At 39.9% G+C, this 20,852-nt stretch overlaps 1 protein-coding gene across 10 annotated transcripts in view; it reads left to right on the top strand.

Moving 5' to 3' along the window:
• NCOA2 (nuclear receptor coactivator 2) overlaps positions 1-20,852 on the top strand; it is a 284,205-nt gene that overhangs the window by 217,040 nt on the left and 46,313 nt on the right. For all 10 annotated transcript variants that reach the window (XM_045860737.1, XM_045860743.1, XM_045860736.1 and 7 more), the window contains 5 exons: positions 7,421-7,524; positions 11,381-11,558; positions 14,600-14,788; positions 17,448-17,549; positions 17,840-17,983. In XM_045860737.1, coding sequence (XP_045716693.1) covers positions 7,421-7,524; positions 11,381-11,558; positions 14,600-14,788; positions 17,448-17,549; positions 17,840-17,983 — 717 coding nt within the window. The remainder of the gene's footprint in view (positions 1-7,420; positions 7,525-11,380; positions 11,559-14,599; positions 14,789-17,447; positions 17,550-17,839; positions 17,984-20,852) is intronic.

Here is a 20,852-nt window from a genome sequence, read left to right as displayed (position 1 = left end):
ACATTCTAGAGGCAGCTGATCTATGTTTGTCTCTAACGTCGATGTTTCTCTCCCTCTCTCTTTCTTTCCCCGTCCCCTCTCTCTAGAATCAATAAAAGGAAAAAAAATGTTTTAAATACCAGTGCATGTACCATTAACATAATATATTTCAAAAGAGTCCTTTTCTTCCTCCTATGTAATATCAAGGCTCAACTGAACATTGAACAGAGCTAGTAATTACTTCATGAAAAGTACCCAAATAACATAAATTCACGGCCATTTTAATTAGAATTCAATTACATTGATAAAGCCTTATTTCTGGGTGTTTTCTTTCACCTCATATTATTGATTTTTTTCTTTTTAATATTGAGAAATAGTCAAAGCCAAAATGTAATACACAATTGAATAAAAGACGACAAATTAGGTAGAAAATACATATATCCAAACAGTGAGACAGGAGCGAAAAGCCCTAAATTCTTTACCCTTTGTCTGTTATTTACTCACTGTATGAGTAGTGAAACTTCCCATTCTCTTAATGTATATGGATGATAATTGTGTAAATATTGCAACATTTTTCAAAGTTCTCTTGCAAACATTCAGAGATTTTTCTTGCAAATCACATGTTCTAGTAACATAATTTTAAATTGATTTTATGAAAATCGGTTTTACTTTTCAAAAAGTCAGGAATTTCTAAAATTTCAGCTTAGACAAACTTTTTGCTAGTCTTCTTTAGCATTGCTTTTCAGAGGCCAGGATGAGATTTTCCTGTGGGGTCTGCTCCCACAGTTTCCCTGTCAGGCTGTTGATTTTGCCTTGTCCTTACATATCCTGCGGAATCCAACTCAGTTACAGTGTAAGTGAGATAGTTTCAGTTATGTCCGACCATTTTTATCTCTCTGTGAACTTAATTTCTCCCAGTTTAGTCCCAAATTATTCTCGTTTGGTTCAGTTGTAATTGTTTTGCCCTCCCAGCTAAATGTAATCTCTCAGTTGTCAAGAATTATTCATTCCATTTGCTCACATAGCAGGGCACCCAAGACACAAGCAGAGGCCACAGGCAGAAACACTGAATGAATCCGATGCTACTGGTTGATTTCCTCGTGGTGGCCTTCATTCTCTCTGACCTTTTTAAAAAATTCCATATTATTCCTGGCTGGTGTGGCTCAGTGGATTGAGCATTGGCCTACAAACCAAAAGGTCGCCGGTTCGATTCCCAGTCAGGGCACATGCCTGGGTTGCAGGCCAGGCCCCCAGTAGGAGACATGTGAGAGGCAACCACACATTGATGTTTCTCTCCCTCTCTTTCTCTTTCCCTTCTTCTCTCTCTAAAAATAAATAAAATCTTTTTTAAAAATACCATATTATTAATTTATTGAATTATTCTTTCATTGTCATCTCAATTTTTATTTTTATTTAAAATAGAATTGTATTACATTTTTATTTTTTTTAATTAAATTTATTGGGATGACATTGGTTAATAAGATTATATAGGTTTCAAGTGCACATCTTATTAGCTGCTTCTTTTTTCCTTTTCAAGATTTATGAGCTGAGCCCTATCAGGTGTGACTTGGTTGGGTATCATCTCACAAAGCGAAAGATCCCCAGTTCAATTCCCAGTCAGGGCACATGCCTGGGTTATGGGTTCAGTCCCAGATGGGATGTGTACGAGAGGCAACCAGTTGATATTTCTTTCCCTCTTTCTCCCTCCCTTCAACATTCTTTAAAAAGGGGGGAGGGGGTATTTATCAGCTGAATATTGTAAAGAGAAAAAAAGGATTATTATAAATAATTGTCCACGATGGTGATTTTATCCAGGCTTTCCAGTAGAACCCAAACACATGTTTTGTCAGATCTAAATCATCTCCCGTTTTAAATTTTAGGCTCTTACTCTAAATTATATTGGATTTGTAGATTTCACAAAATAAAAGAAAATGCTGTACAGGTATGGTCCTCATTCTACATATTGTCTATAAAAGTCTAAAATTCCATGTCTGAACATGTTGCAAGAATGCTTAAAATACCCCAGCATGAAAGTTTATCAGTGTTTAGGAACCTGCACAATTAGGTTTTGTAATTTTGAGTTTTAAAATTAAGTCAATTCTTTAAAAAGAATAAAAGCACCCATTGTGACAGTGGAAGGACAGAAGAGCTGGGGCCCTGAGAGATCGTGAGATGCCGACTCTTACCAGATAATTTGTTATTTAAGACAGGCTCTCCTCAGGAAGTCCTCCCTCTGTATTATTGGCCCTGCCCAGGTGTTCTGTCCCTCCCGCACCCTGAGGCCTGGTGGACCTAAAGGGGAAGTCAGTCCCTTTTTTTACCCACCCTTGATGCCAGTTACTTCTACATTTCTGGGAATACGTGCCAGTGGTGGATCTAGTCTATCAGTCAGCTGCCAAATAAAGGCTTTTAGAGGACAGTGCTGCCACTGAGGATACAAAACAGTCTCCTCTTCATGAAACTTACCTTCTGGTAGGGATGGTGAGCTATTTCATGGGCTGAGCTGCTTACTGCAGAAGGCAGGAGAACAAGATTGCTTCCTGGGAAGATGGGTCAGCATCTCATGCAAAAGCCTCTCCGATCTGCAAATTCTGCTGGCCCCTCTCTGGGGAGGTCTTCTCATGCACATCCCATCCCCTTTGAGAATCACTCCCACTGCTGAAAGATGTCACTGACGAGAACAAGATACTTCTGCAAGTGGTTAGGCCAAACAAGGGCTGTGAATCACTCATTCTACTGGATGCTATAGCACATTCTCCTGTATGCTGACTACCACACACCAGAGACAAAACATATGATAGGGCCACATAAATACATAGTATCCATTATATGGGTTTCGAGAGTTAATATTTAGTATCAGGGGTCCTTAGGTCTGAAGTCTGTGGAGCGCTCTGAAATATAGGGCTGTTAAATTATAGTAATCCCCTCCTTATCCTTAGGGCACATGTTCCAAGACCTCCCGTGGATGCCTGAAATCTTGGATAGTACCAAACCCTATAATAACTAATGATGAAATAGAACAGTTGTAACAGTATGCTATAATAAAAGTTATATGAATGTGGTCTCTCAAAATATCTTATTGTGCTATATTCCCCTTTCCACTTAAAAGAAGCACTTTATGGCTTGTCTTTGGCATTTTTGAATTACTAGTATAACTACTCTTGTGCTTTAATCAAATCAGGGTGACGGGAACATAAGCACCACTATGTTGCAATAGTCGATCTGATAACAGAGGTGACTATGAAGTGATTAGTGGGTAGTAGCGCCTACAGCAGTAGAGACACTGGGCAAAGGAATGATTCACCGGGGTTGGGGGGAGGGAGGGGTGACAGTGTGAGATCTCATCACACCACTCAAAAAGGCACTCACTTAAAACTTACCAGTTGTTTATTTCTGGAATTTTTCCTTTTTTTAATATATTTTATTGATTGTGCTATTATAGTTGTCCCATTTCCCCCCCCATTCCCCTTCACCCTGCACACCCTCTCCCACCCACATTCCCCCCCATTAGTTCATGTCCATGTGTCATGAGTTCTTTGGCTTCTACATTTCCCATACTGTTCTTGCCCTCTCCCTGTCTATTTTCTACCTACCATTTATGCTACTTATTCTCTACAACTTTTCCCCCTCTCCCCTCCTCCCACTCCCCTGTTGCTAACCCTCCATGTGATCTCTATCTCCGTGGTTCTGTTCCTGTTCTAGTTGTTTGCTTAGTTGGTTTTTGTTTTTATTTTAGGTGTGGTTGTTAATAATTGTGTTTGCTGTCCTTTTACTATACATTTTTTTTATTTTCTTTTTCTTAGATAAGTCCCTTTAACATTTCGTAAAATAAGGGCTTGGTGATGATGAACTCCTTTAACTTGACCTTATCTGAAAAGCACTTTATCTGCCCTTCCATGCTAAATGAAAGCTTTGCTGGGCAGAGCAATCTTGGATGTAGGTCCTTGCCTTTCATGACTTGGAATACTTCTTTCCAGCCCCTTCTTGCCTGTAAGGTCTCTTTTGAGAAATCAGCTGACAGTCTGATAGGAACTCCTTTGTAGGTTACTGTCGCCTTTTCTCTTGCTGCTTCTAGGATTCTCTCCTTCATTTTTACCTTGGCTAATGTAATTATGATGTGCCTTGGTGTGTTGCTCCTTGGGTCCAACTTCTTTGGGACTCTCTGAGCTTCCTGGACTTCCTGGAAGTCTAATTCCTTTGCCAGAATAGGGAAGTTCTCCTTTATTATTTGTTCAAATAAGTTTTCCACTGGTTGCTCTTCTCCTTCTGGTACCCCTATAATTCGGATGTTGCAATGTTTAAAGATGCCCTGGACGTTCCTAAGCCTCTCCTCATTTTTTTGAATTCTTATTTCTTCATTCTTTTCTGGTTGTATGTTTTTTTCTTCCTTCTGGTCCACTCCATTGATGTGAGACCCAGCTTTCATTCCATCACTACTGGTTTCCTGTGCATTTTTCTTCATTTCACTTATTGTAGCCTGCAGTTGTTCATCTAATTTGTGATCAAAATCAACCAGTTCTGTGAGCATCCTGATCACCAGTGCTTTGAACTGTGCATCTGATAGGTTGGCTATCTCTCAGTCGCTTAAAAAAACTGGCTGCGGGGCTTGTAATTCTGTTTGAGCCATCTCCCCGCGCCCCCAGCCCTTTGGTCTGGTCACGCCTGTTACATTGAGGGGCAGAGCCTTAGGTGTTTACCAGGGCAGGGCACCCCAGTCACTGGGTTGTGATGTTGTATGTGGGGGCGGGGTCCAAGGGGGAACAGTGGCGCTTGCTCTGCTCTCTGTGGGACCTCAGTCCCTTCCGCTGCTTCCCCCAAGCAAACTGGGCCCCTCTGGTGCCAATTCCTGTGTGGGTGGGCTTGTGCACCCCATGGGACTTTCTAACGACCTCTCCTGTGAGGCTGGGAGTTTCTCCCACTGCTGCCTCAACCCCCACAGGTGTTTTCAATCAGTGCCCCAAGGCTCTATTTCCCAGTGCTGGGATCCTGGGTTGTGTGCAGTGCCTTGCTTCACAATCGCTGCCTCACTGGGTCTGCCAGCTGCTGCTTGCGTGCTCAGGGTCCACCCGCTGTGGTCTTCTGCGCCTCAGATGCCTTATGTGCGCAGTCCCAAAGCTCTCTGCTCTTCGCACCTGGCTGCCCGACTCTGCCCCTCCTACCGGTCTGGATGAACATGTCTATTTTAACTTCTTAGTTGTCTGACTTCCATTCAGACCAATTTTCTGTCAGTTCTGGTTGTTATTCTGTTTCTAAATTTTTGTTGTCTCTCTCTTGGTTGTGCGAGGAGGCACAATGTGTCTACCTATGCCTCCATCTTGGCTGGAAGTCCCCAAATTTTTCTTTTTTTTTATTTTAAAGATTCTGTTTGAGAAAGAGGAAGGGAAGGAGAAAGAGAGGGAGAGAAACATCAATGTGTGGTTGCTTCTGGCATGTCCCCTATTGGGAACCTGGACCACAACCCAGGCAAGTGCCCTGCCTGGGAATCAAACATGCGACCCATTGGTTTGCAGGCCTGTGCTCAATCCACTGAGCCACACCTGCCAGGTGGAATTTTTTCATTTAATACTTTCAGACCATGGATGACTATGGGTGACTGAAACCACGGATAATATAAATGAACATTGAACAAAGCGGCAGGTGGTGGTGACAGTCCTGTCCCTAGACTGGTGGGCAGGAAAGTGAGCAGAAACTGAAGAGAAATCTACAGCATTACTGACTGAACTGACAAAAAAAAGGTGTGCCCCAATATGCATTTGGGATATATCTAGCAGTGTAATGGGGATGGGGGTGCCATATGCAGTAATTTTCTGGAGAGCCTGAGATATTTCATGCCTCAGTTGAGGCTGAGAGATTGGCCAGCTGATAAGACAAGTGTTGAGGGACCTAACAGTCAAGAGTAGGTCAAGACAGCAGCAAGAAGAAAACACAAACTGAGGGCTGGCAAATCCATACCATACTGAGTTATAAAGGCTACCAGAGGAGATATATCTGTATTTATAGCTGGTCACAACTACTTAGAATTGAGGAGATGAATCAGGAATGTAGTGGTGTAACTGAAAAAGCTGATACAGTCTGCTTATGATAAACTCTAGATTTGGAACTCAGGAAAGAAGAGCTAATAACTACACATATGCTAATAGCAAGTTACACTTGTTAACTACTTTATAATTTTTAAGTGTGTTTTACATATTGTCCCATTTATTCCTGTTGCAGTTTATGTGCATAGAGGGCAGGTACTAGGCCTTAAAAAGTTGAGGTGACTTGCTGTGACATACTTCCTGAGCTTAGCTTGAACTCTGCAGCTCATCCTTTTTCCACTGGCAAAGACACAAGCAGAAGTTCTCATCACAGGATTGGCAAATTTTGGAGCACCTGCATAATTTTCCTAATTTTATTTTCTAGGTTCTCAGGTACAAATTAAGCTTTACAGGTTTCCAAAATACTGTGTAAAGTCTTTTACAAAAAAGTAAAAGAGGCAGCAAAATTTACCAAGATTGTGAAAGCAGGTTGATTCTGAGTACTAAATTGACTTTTCTTTATTTGCATTTAATTACAGTGATAACATGCAGTGTAAGCAAGGATATAATTTATTCACGCACAAAAAAATTGGAACATGGTTTCTGTGTTTTCTAACAACTTGTTGATATGTATTTGTTATGCACTTTTAACGGGTTTTGGTGTTCTTGATATAACCAGTTTACATGTATATTGACAAGTACACATCTATTTCTTCAAGAATTTTCCATGATAGAATATTTTCCCAGGTCAGGTGGGCCTGAAAGCTGCCTCACACATTTTAATCCAGGACCACATGTTGTGCACCTTTGTACCAGATGAAAGGGCGGTCGTTGAAATTCTCTGGGATCCTGATAGGCTGCCTCTCTGCCCTGGTTGTTAAGCACCTTCAACAAGACAGGGACCAAATCTTTCTGGTTACTTTAAATGTGAATGTGGCAAGAGGTGGAACAGGACGGGAGTCAGGGTGGTCACTATAGAGTGTCACGTGCAAGCAGCCATGGCAGTTTAGGTGCCTCTGTTCCTTCTTCAGTTGTGCGCAAATGTATCTAACTACACTACTGAGTTCAGAACTGCAGACCCTCTGTCTCCTACTTTGGGGAATCTCTTGAGTAGAAACCAATTGTGCCACAGTACATAGCAATTGCATAATCTAGAAAAAATGATTGTCAGGGACTAGCATAAAGCCACTAAACTCATCAGCAGCCTGAGAGGGAGCGGAGCCAGTTTCTGGAGGTGAAAAGTTAGAGTTCTGGCTCCTGCTTCCAGCAGTTTCTCCCATTTAGTGGCAGTGGGGATGTTGTCTAACTTTTCTAGTCGTATCTGATCCCATTCAAGGTTTAAAATCATTACAATAAAAATGTTTCTGTGTCACTCTGTCCCTGAAATAGCACTGCCATGTAATGCACACTTATGTTTGTTGCAGAGAAAGCAGCAGCTGCCAACATAGATGAAGTGCAGAAGTCAGACGTATCATCCACGGGGCAGGGTGTCATCGACAAGGATGCGCTGGGGCCTATGATGCTTGAGGTAGAACCACCCCCATTGGGGTTCTGTAGTTTATAGTGCTGTCGATCTTCACATGGTTACACTCGTTTTCAGGCAAATGTAATTTAAGGATAATCCACAGTTAATTTTCACTCCTAAAATTGAAGTACTGCTTACCTCTTGGGTTTATTAACATGTATCTATCTTCTGGTTCCTGAGTCCAGCATATATATATTTCAAATGAATGATATAGAATGAAATTAACTAGATTAGAATATAAATTGAGAGGGTTTAACCGCCAGCTGAGCTTTCATTTTGGAAAATCATATTCACAAGTCCTCTTAAATTCTGATATAGTTTAGTTTGAAATTCCCCTGAATTCTTAGATTTTATATATGTTATATACATATGACTTATATATACAGGTTAAAATTTGAGGACCAAAAGGAAGTTTATGCTTTTTATTTAGGCAACTTCAAGCTAGTTTATCTCGTAAAGATGAAAATTGAAGTAATAGGCAAAACTTTCAAGATAAACATCACAAATTCAATGGTTGATGTTCACTGCCTGTTCCTTATTAACTTAAAGAAGTTTTATGACCACACTGCTGTCTAGAATTTGTGAAGTCCAGCTTTCCTATTATATTAACTACTGCAGTAATAAACACTAACTACTGTGCTCTACCTATTCCAAAATTAAAATTCAAGATGTAGGCTATGGTAAGATGAAGAGAAAGTATCAGTGAATATATAACAAGAAGGAGATGAGCCCTGAGACATAAATTATGTCAGTTCTCAGGATAATTTACTCTGCTAATGATATGATGAGATTGAAAAGTGCCGCATGGCCAGAAGCTTTGCAATAGCTACATAAGAAATTAGGATTTTTAAAGCAAAGGTAACCAAGAATCACACCTTTTTTTATTTGGTTCATAAGATGATTCTTACTTTTAGAAAATTTAATTCTGTGAATACCTACCATATAACTAGAAGGTGGTGGGGACACACACTTTTTCTCTCTATATATATAGATATACACATAGGCATATTTATATAGATATAGATATAGATATAGATATAGATATATGAATGATTGATATAGTGTTTGTATTTAGAAATGACAAAGTTCGTTCCCTGGGCTGTACCTGCTGTCAAAAGACTCTAAATGACCCATGTTGGTCTTTGCTTATTTCTCATGATTCACTGGCTTGAAATAATCCAACTACAATTTTCAGGGAAAAAGCATAAACACACTTAACCTTATTGTCCAAAGTCAACAAGGCAGTGGAAGGCCAGAGAGTGCTGCTTCCCGCTTGGTTCTTAGAAGCAGATAAGAAAACTAGCGAACTGGACTATTTAGAATTAGATGAAAGAAAGGAGCTCACTTTTGTGAAAACCATCTTGAATTACAAAAAAAATTGATTAGAAAATTATAGTAATCTAAGTTGTTACAATTAGGGAATTTTCATATGTCTGTTTATTCTTTATATGGGGGGGTGGGGATTAAAGTAGGGTAGACACTCCTGGGAAGACTTCCAAGGCTTCTAAAAAGAAATGCTTACAGTAACCACAGGACTGTGACTCAAACCCTTTGAGAGCAAGTTCATTAAATGTAGAAATCAGATTGCTAGATGTCAGTGGGCCTTATCTCATAAAATCAAACCAACATTTTTGCTGTTTCAAAATAGCCTTCTGAGAATTCACTGTATTGAGCAAGTCCCAGTGTGGCTGGATGTCAGTGCCAAATCTTTTAGAGAGGTGATGCTTAAATCTGGTGACTTCAGGTTTGAGTTTCAATCTTTATTTCTGTTGACATGTAATAATTTAAACAGAGAAAACGTGTTGCCATTGAGCTGTTCCTAGGCACAGATGCACACTCATGCTTACATCATAGCATAGTGGTTGCTAAGCAACAAAACCAAATGTCAGCTTTTTTCATCAGCATATTGTAATGAGCTTTTAAAAAAACACAGTTTTATAAGATGAAACAATTTCATCTTTCAGTTATATTAAGCCACAAATCAGTCTTTTTACCAGGGTACAAAAGCAGTAGGAAGCTATGTGTACTTTCAAAAGTGAACTACACGTAATATAATGATGAAAATCCCTGATTAATATGTATCTAAAGCAGTGAGCTTAAAAGGACACTTGGTACATAGGTAATCAACTGACTTCCTGTTGCCCCACAGAGACACACAGGCCATACACACACTCACACAAGGTTTTCAAGGATTGGGGCAAAGTTATTTCAGAAGGCAATTTACATATAGTTTTGCTTTGCCCAGCATATGGTTTATACCATTGTTAGAACCTGACAAAATATTTATGAAAAACTAAAACCAAATAGTATTGTTTTTTGTAGATGTGGGAGCTTTTCATTGGTACCTTATAGTCAGTTCTAATTTGAGAGAGCTCTTGTGATGAACATTGAATTAAAGTTGGACTATGCTCAAAGAAAGCTCACAAAATAGGAGCCTGTTAAATAATAACAGGGAAAAAACAAAACTAGGGAAAAATAAACACTTGATGCCCCATTCATGCATGTTATACCAGTATATACATGTACTATTCATGATAAAAACAGTCATAAATACACAGCATGGAGAAAGTGTGGTCTACACAGGGTAGACCACGTGGCCATCTTTCCAGGTATGCCTGATCAGTATCAAGCCTTTACTAGTCCTGATCACTCACCTGACAGAGCTCTGACGGCAAGGATCAGAAAGGGAAAGGAGGGGTAACTGGGAGAAACTCACCAAACTCCTAGCCTTTTGCATCATGGAGGCAAACATGCTGGGACAGGGACCGGGGTAAAGACTGCGCCAGAACGCTCACTGCACAGTCATCTGGAGCATGAGCTGTGGAGACAGGCACACCTTCATTTGCTTCCAGCTCTGCCACTGACCGGTTGTAAGAGCTTGGACAAATCACTTGGTGTCTTTGAGCCTCACTTTCTTCCTCCTCTGTAAATCCCTTCCAGAGTTGTAAGTAGTAAAATGACACAATGTGTTTAAGGTGCCAGAAGCATGCTAATAGCTATCTTTATTAACTTTATTTCCTGAAATGATCCTAGATTCCTAAATGAGGAATGGGTACATAATGAGGCTATGTACCCATTACAGGAAAAATGCTGCTGTTATTTAGGTGATTCGGGAACCTGTATCCCAACCATCTGGAGAACAAGTACTGTAGAAAGGCACAGTTAACTTTTCGGTTCTCACTGCTATAAACCAAAACCTTGGGTCCCTTTCAAAACCTCAAGTGTCAGGGCAGTGCTGGCCACATCTATGCCTGAGGTCCCAGTGAAGACTAGTTGTGTGTGTCGCTTCAGACTTCTCAGACTCTTTCCCCATACACTCCAAACAGTACAGAACTGATGTTTCTTTAAAGGTCTGAGATCATCTGCAGTTCTTTTCATTTAAACCCAAGAAGCTTAAAGGTAGTAAAATTAGAGGGCAGAGAGGATTCTTTCATTGGTCCTTAAACCGAGGGAAAATCATCAGTGACCCCTTCCACTGTGTTACACAAGAGACTGTACAACAGCGTGGGGTTGACGACATAAAAGCCGTTCTTGGCCCTACAGAGTACATCAGTCTCATTTTGAAAATACTGATAAATGCCTGTACACGTTTACTTGGCAATAATTATTTCCCGATAAATTAACAGACTTAGCATTTGTCATTCAGTTCATGACAAGAAACCCTGATCTGGGCTACCCCCCACCAACTAAAATGGAGTAATTTCACCAACATAAAATGTGTTCATTGTTCCTGAAAACTAGAAGCGAGAGAGCTTCTCTGTCCATGTGTGCATTATGTTTTCCTTAAAGGGATCATTCCATTAATAACCGCATATGATTTTATGTTGCTTTCTAACACAATTTGTGTCTTTTCCCTTAGGCCCTTGATGGGTTCTTCTTTGTAGTGAACCTGGAAGGCAACGTTGTGTTTGTTTCAGAGAATGTGACACAATACCTAAGGTATAACCAAGAGGAGCTGATGAACAAAAGTGTATATAGCATCCTGCATGTTGGGGACCACACTGAATTTGTCAAAAACCTGCTGCCAAAGTCCATAGGTAAAGAATTGTCTGCTGGTTCTCTCCTCACTACCCCTGCTTCCCCAGCTGTCCACGTTGTCTTGGTTGGAGGGGTAAGATAGAACTATATTATGTCAGTGGGGATACGGAGTTACTGTGTTAATATTAAGCTTAGAAGTAACGGAGAAAAGGACATCTGTAGGCATTGATCTTGATTGCTCATTTTGGTTCTATATTTAAAATACATGAAAATAATTCAGATGGAACGCACTCATGGCAACTGTTTTCATGGGGTTTGTTTTGTTGTTACTTAAGAAGCTGTCAAACTGCCTCCCACTCTATCCAGTGCTGGCAATTCTGTTTTGTCCTTTTACTCCATGACTAAGAAGTAGAAGGTCATGAGAAGTTTGAGATTCAACTTATGTTGAGTCCAACTGGTGAAAAAAAGAGTGTGTGCATGGGCATATACAACATCTTAAAAATAAGATGGTAAGGAACAAACGGCGTGTAGAGGACTCAGATGCCCTCAGCCCCAGAGCCCTAAGTGGCCTCTTTTATTTCATAGACTCAGTGGCTCTGCAGTGATTTCATTAGGTGCTGCCTCCTTAGCTGCCCTCCTTGTCCCAGATTCCTAACTTCCTCATCTCACGCTGGAGGTGCGGTCCCACGTGGATTCTTAAGGGCCATGTTTTAATGGGTTATTCGCAGCATAGTCCCACCTTATTTGCTGCTATAGAGTATGTCTGTTCCCACTTACTAAGTGGTTCTTTTTTTAATATTCTCACTTAAACTGATGATGCTAAGAACATTGTCACAGAGAAAAAGAAGTGCACATTTTAAGTGAGAATAAGGTCAAGTCTTGAGTTAGCAAGTATTTCTGTTCTTTTTCTTAAGACTGTTTTTGTTAGCTGGCCTTAGAGCTACCACACTAAGTAGGAACAGGTCTTTTTAAATTCCATTACAGCTGGCCTTCTCTGATATGATAACACTTTATTCAAAGTGACTGCAACAGTAATACAGAACATCTGAATACTTGTGTGAAATCTTTCTATTATATTCTCTAGTAAATAAACAAGAAAATGTGATTTCTTATTTCAAGTAACTGGTATTCAGATTTTTTCAGTAATTTTATGACTTCCTCAAAGGACCTATACTTATTAATTCACTATTATTAATTCACTTGTCTAACGAGTTCTTTGCCTTACTTTATATTGCGCTTTTTTATACTTTTAAATTACTTGTGAACCTGGGTTAGTAAGAATTCTTTTTCCTTTGATTACTCTGTGTAGTCCTCATTATGTAAATAAGCTTGTAAGAATGCTGGTGATAAAATTAACTTCCCAATAGTCTGTATCAACATGTAAAGTTAGCTCTGGTTCCTTGTGTAATTATAAAGTGGTAATTACTATTAACTTGATACTGCCTTTTTCTCTCTGGCATTTGTTCCCTTTTTAATTCCTCTACCAGCCCACTAGCAGTGTGGTTAACATTACATTTGCCATAATACCTGTAACACCCAGCTGTCCCATTAGGTACTTTCTAATTAGTGACTCCTGAGAGTACATTAACTTGTCTGGGACTGACCTGGTTCTGATCCCCTCTTTCATTGACCTAATGGTCCTCCTATTTTTTAGATAAAACATAATGAACAGTAAAGAGAAGAATGCCAAAATGAGAATTAGGCATGGTTCTGATTCCAGCTCTTTCTGTGATGAACATTTGTTTGGACCATTTTCTCTGATGAAGTTGACCTAGTGATACATAAATACTTTTTAATTCTCAAAATTAATTACTCTAGGTATTGATACTAAAATAGAAGAGATGTGAAGTACTTCTTCACTTGGAAAGAAATAAATGACATGAGCAGTGTATCCTCAGGGATTTTTCAGTGTTATTGAAGAACTATGCCTGAAACAAACAAACAAAAAAAAGATGACAAGAGAGTAATTTAGCAACAGCCCTGTTACCAAATATACACTAAAATTTCTATGAAAATTTTGTACAGGAAGATTTGTAAGAGGAGGCAGTGTGGGGCACCTACAGCAGTTGTTTCAGTATGTAGAGGACTTAACCTTAGGGCAGGAGCACATTGGGAGGGAGGCAGCCTGACATGTTAGGGCAGTAGGAGCAAAGATAACCATGTGGGATTGGGCATTGAAAATGAGAGGCAGTGTGAAAGATCTACTTAGATCAGGGGTGTCAAACTCATTTTCCCCGGGGGCCACATCAGCCTCACAGTTGCCTTCAAAGGGCCGGATGTAATTTCAGGACTGCATAAATGTAACTACTCCTTAACAGTTAAGCGAGAGCTCAGTGCTGCCACTGGGTAGAAACAAGGTGGAGGGCCGGATTCGGCCCACAGACCTTGTGTTTGCCACCTGTGGCTTAGATGGAGAAGATGGAGGTTCTTAGTGAGATTTTGACTTATCAGTGTGTATGGCCTTCATATTCCTGACCACATCAAGTCCAAACCATTTTAAAGAATTTAATGCATGCTATAGTTCACAGGTGGCAAACATAAGGCCTGTGGGCCGAATCCTGGCCTCCACCTGGTTTCTACCCAGCGGCTTCGCTGAGCTCTCGCTTAACTGTTAAGGAGTAGTTACATTTATACAGTCCTGAAATTACATTCCACCCCTTTGAAGGCCACTGTGAGGCTGATGGGCTGCCCCCACCCCTCCTTGCCTGGTGAGAATGAGTTTGACACCCCTCATTGGTGCCATTTACAGATTTTTTAGTAGGGGCTAACATTTAAAACTGAATGCAAGTAGATTTAACTAAATTTCCAAGAAATCAAAGTTAGAAAAGCCCCCAAATAGAGAACTATAGTATGCTAGTAATAAACAGTCAAGGTCTGAATTTGAGGGGAAGGGGGTCAGAGTGAAGAGTGAAAGGACATTTTGAAAATCCCTAGAATTTTCCCAGGTTGTTGAAAGATTAACCCAAGAATTATTTCCCCTCTAGTAGTTGGTTCAGTATATAAAAATAAAATAAGCATATGCTCTCTATTTCATTTTGATAATGTGTTTGTAGTGAGTCTAATGTTTTTTTATAACGTTGGATTGCCTTGCCTTGCTCAGTGAACGGGGGCTCTTGGTCTGGCGAACCTCCCAGGCGGAACAGCCATACGTTCAATTGTCGGATGCTGGTAAAACCTTTACCCGATTCCGAAGAGGAAGGTCACGATAACCAGGAAGCACCTCAGAAATACGAAACTATGCAGTGCTTTGCTGTCTCTCAACCAAAGTCCATTAAAGAAGAAGGAGAAGGTAGGGCAAAATCTCTAGGATATTTTATATATCCATGTGTTTTTTCTTGAACTGCTTCTTTCACACTTAATCTAAAATTAGTGGTCACACAAAGAAAAATGTAGAGTCATTTTGTTTTGTTTTGTTTTGTTTCGTTGTTTTTTCATCTTCTTAAGAATTTTTATGATAAATTTAATTTTTAAGTCTTTAGAACAACTCTATTCAATAGAATTTTCTGCAGTTAAGGCATTGTTATATGTCATCAATGTCCAGTGCAGCGGCCACCAGCTACACTATGGCTGTTGAGCATTTGAAATGCCAGTAATGCAATTGGGAAACTGAATTTTCTATTTTATTAAGTTTACATTTAAATAGCCACATGTAGCTAGTGGCTACCCTATTAGAGCAGCCTTGTTAGTGGGTGCACCTCTTGGGGAACCTCACTAAGCTCCTGTGATCATCTGCTGCAAGCTATGAGCCACAGCCCTAAAAAAAATTAACACGGAGCCCTGGCTGGCGTAGCTCAGTGGATTGAGCACGGGCTGGGAACCAAAGTGTCCCAGGTTCGATTCCCAGCTAGGGTACATTCCTGGGTTGCAGGCCATAACCCCCAGCAACCGCACATTGATGTTTCTCTCTCTCTCTCTCCCTCTCTCTCTCTCTCTCTCCCCCTTCCTTCCCTCCCCCAAAAATAAATAAATAAAATCTTTTAAAAAAAAAATTAACACGGTACAAACAGCATTTTTTCATATATAGTGGACCCTTGAACAACTCAGGGGTTAGGGGTGGCCAACCCCTGTATTGTCAAAAGTCCTTGTTTAACTTTTGACTTCCCCAAAGCTTAACGAATAGCCTAGTGTTGACTGGAAGCCTTACTGATAATAGTTAGCATATATTTTGTATATTACATGTATACGGTATTCTTGCAATAAAGTGAGCTAGAGAAAAGAAAATGTTATTAAGAGAATCATAAGGAAGAAAAAATAAATTTATAGTACTATATGGATTTATTGAAAATAATCCATGTATAAGTTAGACCCATGCAGTTGAAACCCATGTTGTTCAAAGGTTGACTATACTTCTAAGAGGTTAATGAATTCCATATAATTTATCTATGGTTGCTGGGTCCACAGTCTGGTATAACAGAATGATACTTAAGAGAGGATAGACATGGGAGTGGAATGGAGGGGGTTGCAGACTATAAGCTCTTAGGCTTTTCCCCTTAAAGAGAAGCTGATGTAGTGTCTACCCCTACACCCTCCCAAGCAAGCCATTCACAGCCGAAGCCATATTACATCACTGTGTAATATGAGACAGTGCTGAATGGTCCATTCTGCATGCTAGCAGAAGGGGAAGAACTGAGGACCATCAGTGAAGAGAAACAGCATGGGCTTTACAATCAGGCAGGCCAGTCCCTAATTCAGCCACCACAGACTCCAACTCTGGACAAGCTCCTTGACCTCTGTGAACATGAGTTAAGTTCATATTAAGTCAACAGTAACAGTATGAGCATGTGATAAGGATTACATGACTGTGCCTGAACCATGATTGGCATTAAGTACTAGTTATTTAGTTCTTTTTTTAAAAAAAATATGTAATTTTTAATTTGAATTGTATTAGAAAGGAAGTAAGAGCTATCATAGGTGATACATACTTTTTCAAAATTAAGTTTGTACATAGGTATTGAATGTCAACTAATTTTTACTCACTTTTATGCAGTAGAGTAAGTACTACTAATTGATCCATCTATGATAATATCCTAAGGTAGTATAGAAAAGATATAGCTGAGCTAATATTTGTTTCGGTGTTAACATTGTTGGACATTTAAAATCTGATTCTGGATGTTAGCTCTCAGTATAGCATATGAGTGGAGCTTCTGAGCCATGATGTGCTCAGGTTCAAAACCCGGCTTCACCAAAGTTATGTGTGATGTTGAGTGAGTTATGTAAACTTTATGCTTTGCTTTTCTCCTCTGTTAAATGGAGATAATGCTAGTACCTACCTCCTAGAGTTATTAATAAGACTAAATGAATTGGTAGCCTATAAAAACAGCTAGATAGATACCCATCTCATAATAAGTAATCAAAAACTTAGTGTTTACTATGTTGAAAATGAGGATTACGTTTAATTTTGAGATGCCTGTCTAGATTTAGGTTATATTCTTTGTTTTAAATGGCATATTGCTATCATAGGGATACTTACATTGTTTGGTAGAAGGTATGTATAGTTTTCCAGTATCATGGTAAACCTGAAACTCAATAGGCAAATCCTTCACAAAGCAGTATATCAGATTTTGGTTTTCATTATTTGTCTACTTCATTATGAATTCAACTGGTTGTTACTATCAGCCATTTAATAAAAAAGGATTCCATTCTTCTCCATCATTGGGTGGCTGCTTTCAGGTTGCTAATGCTGGTATGGTAGATATTCTTTTATCACATGTGTCATGTGTCTTCAGCAGTTTATCCTCAGCTCCCCCCACCCCCAGCCCCACTCATCCTACACAGCAGGTCCCCTCCCTCTCCCCAGCTGCTTCCCACTTGAGTGGAAGAGAGAATAAAGCCAGTGAAAAGCAGAGGTACACGGTGTTTGTCACTCTCTCCCTTATTGATTTATACTTGACTTTGCTTGGATCACTAAAAAAGCCTAATGTGATAACCCTAAGTATCTGCAATTGAAGATTTGCAGTCCTGCTTGATTTGTGTGGCAAGGAGAGTCCCCATGAAGGAAAGACCGGTTCTTCCCTCATCAGAAAGTTTTACTACTCGCCAAGATCTCCAAGGTAAATTTTCTTTGTTGCAAAGAAGACCAAAGAAATCATTTTAAAATGCTTACATATTTGTCAATGCAAGCAGTGTGCTTAGAAGGCTAAAGATGCTGGGACTGGTGCCTGCTGGGTAAAAGCACTGAGGAGCTGGAGGACGGGACAGGGAGGGACAATTGTTTTCACTGCCTGCCATTTTGATCCATGTACTCTTCTAAATAAATAAGCTTTTTTATCTTTTAAAAATTTAATTATTTCCATACATAATAGATGAGTATGTAGGTATAATGCTTGCTGTTATTTGCTAGGCAAGATCACATCACTGGACACGAGCACCATGCGGGCGGCCATGAAGCCGGGCTGGGAGGACCTGGTGAGAAGGTGCATTCAGAAGTTCCATGCACAGCATGAGGGGGAGTCTTTGTCCTATGCCAAGAGGCATCATCATGAAGGTAAGCATCTCCAAAGGATATTTTTCTTGAACTTGATTTGGCTAGATTACTGCTTCCTGTGGGAAGCAGTTCACTGTTTCTCTGAAACAGTGAGTCCAGAAGTTCACCTCAGCAGACTTGGGTCTGGTTATTCTTTGGTTTCCTGTGTATCTGCATCACCTTGCCCAGAAGACCTTGCCATCTGAAGGAAGATTTCACAGGAGAAGCCATAGGACAGAAGACTGTGATGAGAGAAATAGACTTAGACATGATAATTTCACAGGCTAAGGGAAAGGAAAAGAGGTCATTGTCTTTGATTCTAAGGCTTCTAGATGTATTAGGCAATAAGGTACCATCTAATATCAAAAGAAATATTATCTGAATCATAAGGAAAATCTGAAAAGAGGAATGACATGAAATTTGTGAACTTTCGATTGAGGTGACAGTGGGGTTCCAAGCCCTCCCTCCAGATGACCACTGAAGGCTGCCCAGATGTTTCTGAAAGGGCCAAAGAGATAAAGTGACATGTCTGAGGTCATACAATTAATTAATAGGACAGCTGGAACTAAACCCAAGGCTTCAGCATCATATTTCAGTACTAATGGCCACCCTTATTGCACACCTGGTCTTGTCTGGCATTGTTTGCCTTTCCCTTATCTCATTGGTCCTCCTGCCCACTGCGAAGCAGGCGCTGTGACTCTAGACAGGAAGGCTGATACAGGGAAATGACTGCTCCTGAGCAGTTAGTGGGTGTAAGCGCTGGATGTTCATCTCTGGCCCGTCCTGCCAATCGCTCTGCTGTGCTGCCTCCAGAGGTCTTCCACAGCATCACTTTTCCTCAAGTGCAGTCTGGGTTTTTGTTAAATTGATGATAACAAAGAAAAAAATCCTTTTCTTAGCACTTACTGAGTACTAAGATGGGAGGGAGAACTTGATCCTTCTTGCAGCCAGGGCAGCCAGGCTGCCTGGGAGGGGCCAGTGTGCCTCTAACTCAATTTGGCAAATTGTCTGCATTTTTGCAGAGAAAAATTGTAACTCATTATTGAAAATTGTGTTTTAGTTTGTCATCTTTGTTCAACGTGCATCTGTGACCTTGGCATTTTACCAGTAATGTTAGTATGCTTAAATGTTATGCTTTTAAGATTGCTGATGCAAAGTGTACATCATAGCAAATGACCTCTCTCCTCTCCCTTAGTTTTTCCTCCTCTTATTCATCCATTTTATCTTATTTATTGTTATTTCTTTCAAAATAAGCACATAAAGTTGCAAAGAAAAAGAGGAAATAAAAAGGCTATATTTGATAGGAATAAACACCGTTTCACCAGATCTGGTTTAAAATGAAAGGAATAGTAACAATAAAAAGTAAGAGATCACCATAAGTAAACATGGCAGTGGGCCCTGTGTAGCAATGCCGTACATTTAATTCTGTGGCTTCCTGATGCCTTACAGAAGGGTTTAGACAGATGGACCAGGCACTATGCTAGGTTTCATTAGATGGAACCCACTGAAAGGAAATTCTGAAATACATGAAATGCATTTCATCTAAATGTACAAAGTAGATAAGATCGAGGGTGATCATTTGCATTGAATAAAAATCTACTAGAGGGCCCTGGCTGGCGTAGCTCAGTGGATTGCGCACGGGCTGGGAACCAAAGTGTCATAGGTTCAATTCCCAGTCAGGGTACATGCCTGGGTTGCAGGCCATAACCCCCAGCAACCGCACATTGATGTTTCTCTCTCTCTCTCTCTTTCTCCCTCCCTTCCCTCTCTAAAAATAAATAAATAAAATCTTTTTAAAAAGTCTACTAGAGCGTCTTGTTTAAATGAAGGGCTTCCTGAATGTGTCACGTGCACACTTACACAGGTCTACTTAGTAAACGTTTTTGATGTAGATCAAATGGAAATGGAAAATCTTAAAGGATCACATCCAAGGTCAGATAAAATCCTGAAATTATAAGCCATTGGAAACATGAATCTATTATAAACATGGTATTTATGCTACCTTTTAGGAACATACTTACTGCAGAACACAAGATATACGTATGGACAGTAGTTCATTTCTAGTGCTGCCGCTTCAGAGTAACTCATTCCAAGGCTGAGGCCACAACATAACGCTTAAATACTGCAAGTAACCAGCTGCAGAGGGAGTTTCTTTAGGTAAAGTGCTCAAAGTGAGATTTTACCAAGAAACCAGAATGTATACCATGCGTCAGTCAGCCTTCATCAGTCTCTGTCGATCCTTGTGAAATGGTGAATGTGCTTAGTCATTTTGGGGCTAGCTATTCAACCCACAAAATTTGTGCTGAGGATTATTTGGTAAAAACATGGTAGTCATCTTAAATGGTTTATGAGGTAATTTTATTCATATGGCTACTTTTTCTCAATTGAAATTTTTTTAATTCAGTATTAGTTTTAAAATAGCTGTTTTAAAAGATAAATCACAAAATTTTATTTTAAGAGAAATTGTTTTAACTTAGTTGATCTGTGCTATATTTTCTGCTAGTGTCTTGAAAATGGACATACCTGATTCTTTTTTTTTTATGTTTTTATTTATTTATTTTTAGAGAGGGAAAGAAGGGAGAAAGAGAGAGAGAGAGAGAGAGAGAGAGAGAGAGAGAGAGAAACATCAATGTGCGGTTGCTGGGGGCCGTGGCCTGCAACCCAGGCCTGTGCCCTGACTGGGAATCGAACATGCGACACTTTGGTTCGCAGCCCACGCTCAATCCACTGAGCTATGCCAGCCAGGGCTGACATACCTGATTCTTTATCAAGACATTAAACCAATTCCATGTCACTAAGATTTGTACTTTTATTGTTACAGTTTTCTATTTGGCCTTTTTTCCCTCTGAAAAGATTTTTCTGGTTGTTTACCTTTTACTTCCTGTAGTTT

Source organism: Phyllostomus hastatus, unplaced genomic scaffold (genome assembly GCF_019186645.2).
Source record: "Phyllostomus hastatus isolate PE091 unplaced genomic scaffold, TTU_PhHast_1.1 phas_scaffold_21, whole genome shotgun sequence".
Classification (NCBI taxonomy): Eukaryota; Metazoa; Chordata; class Mammalia; order Chiroptera; family Phyllostomidae; genus Phyllostomus; species Phyllostomus hastatus.
Note: the sequence above shows the minus strand (reverse complement) of the source record. Positions and strands in the feature narration are given on the sequence as shown.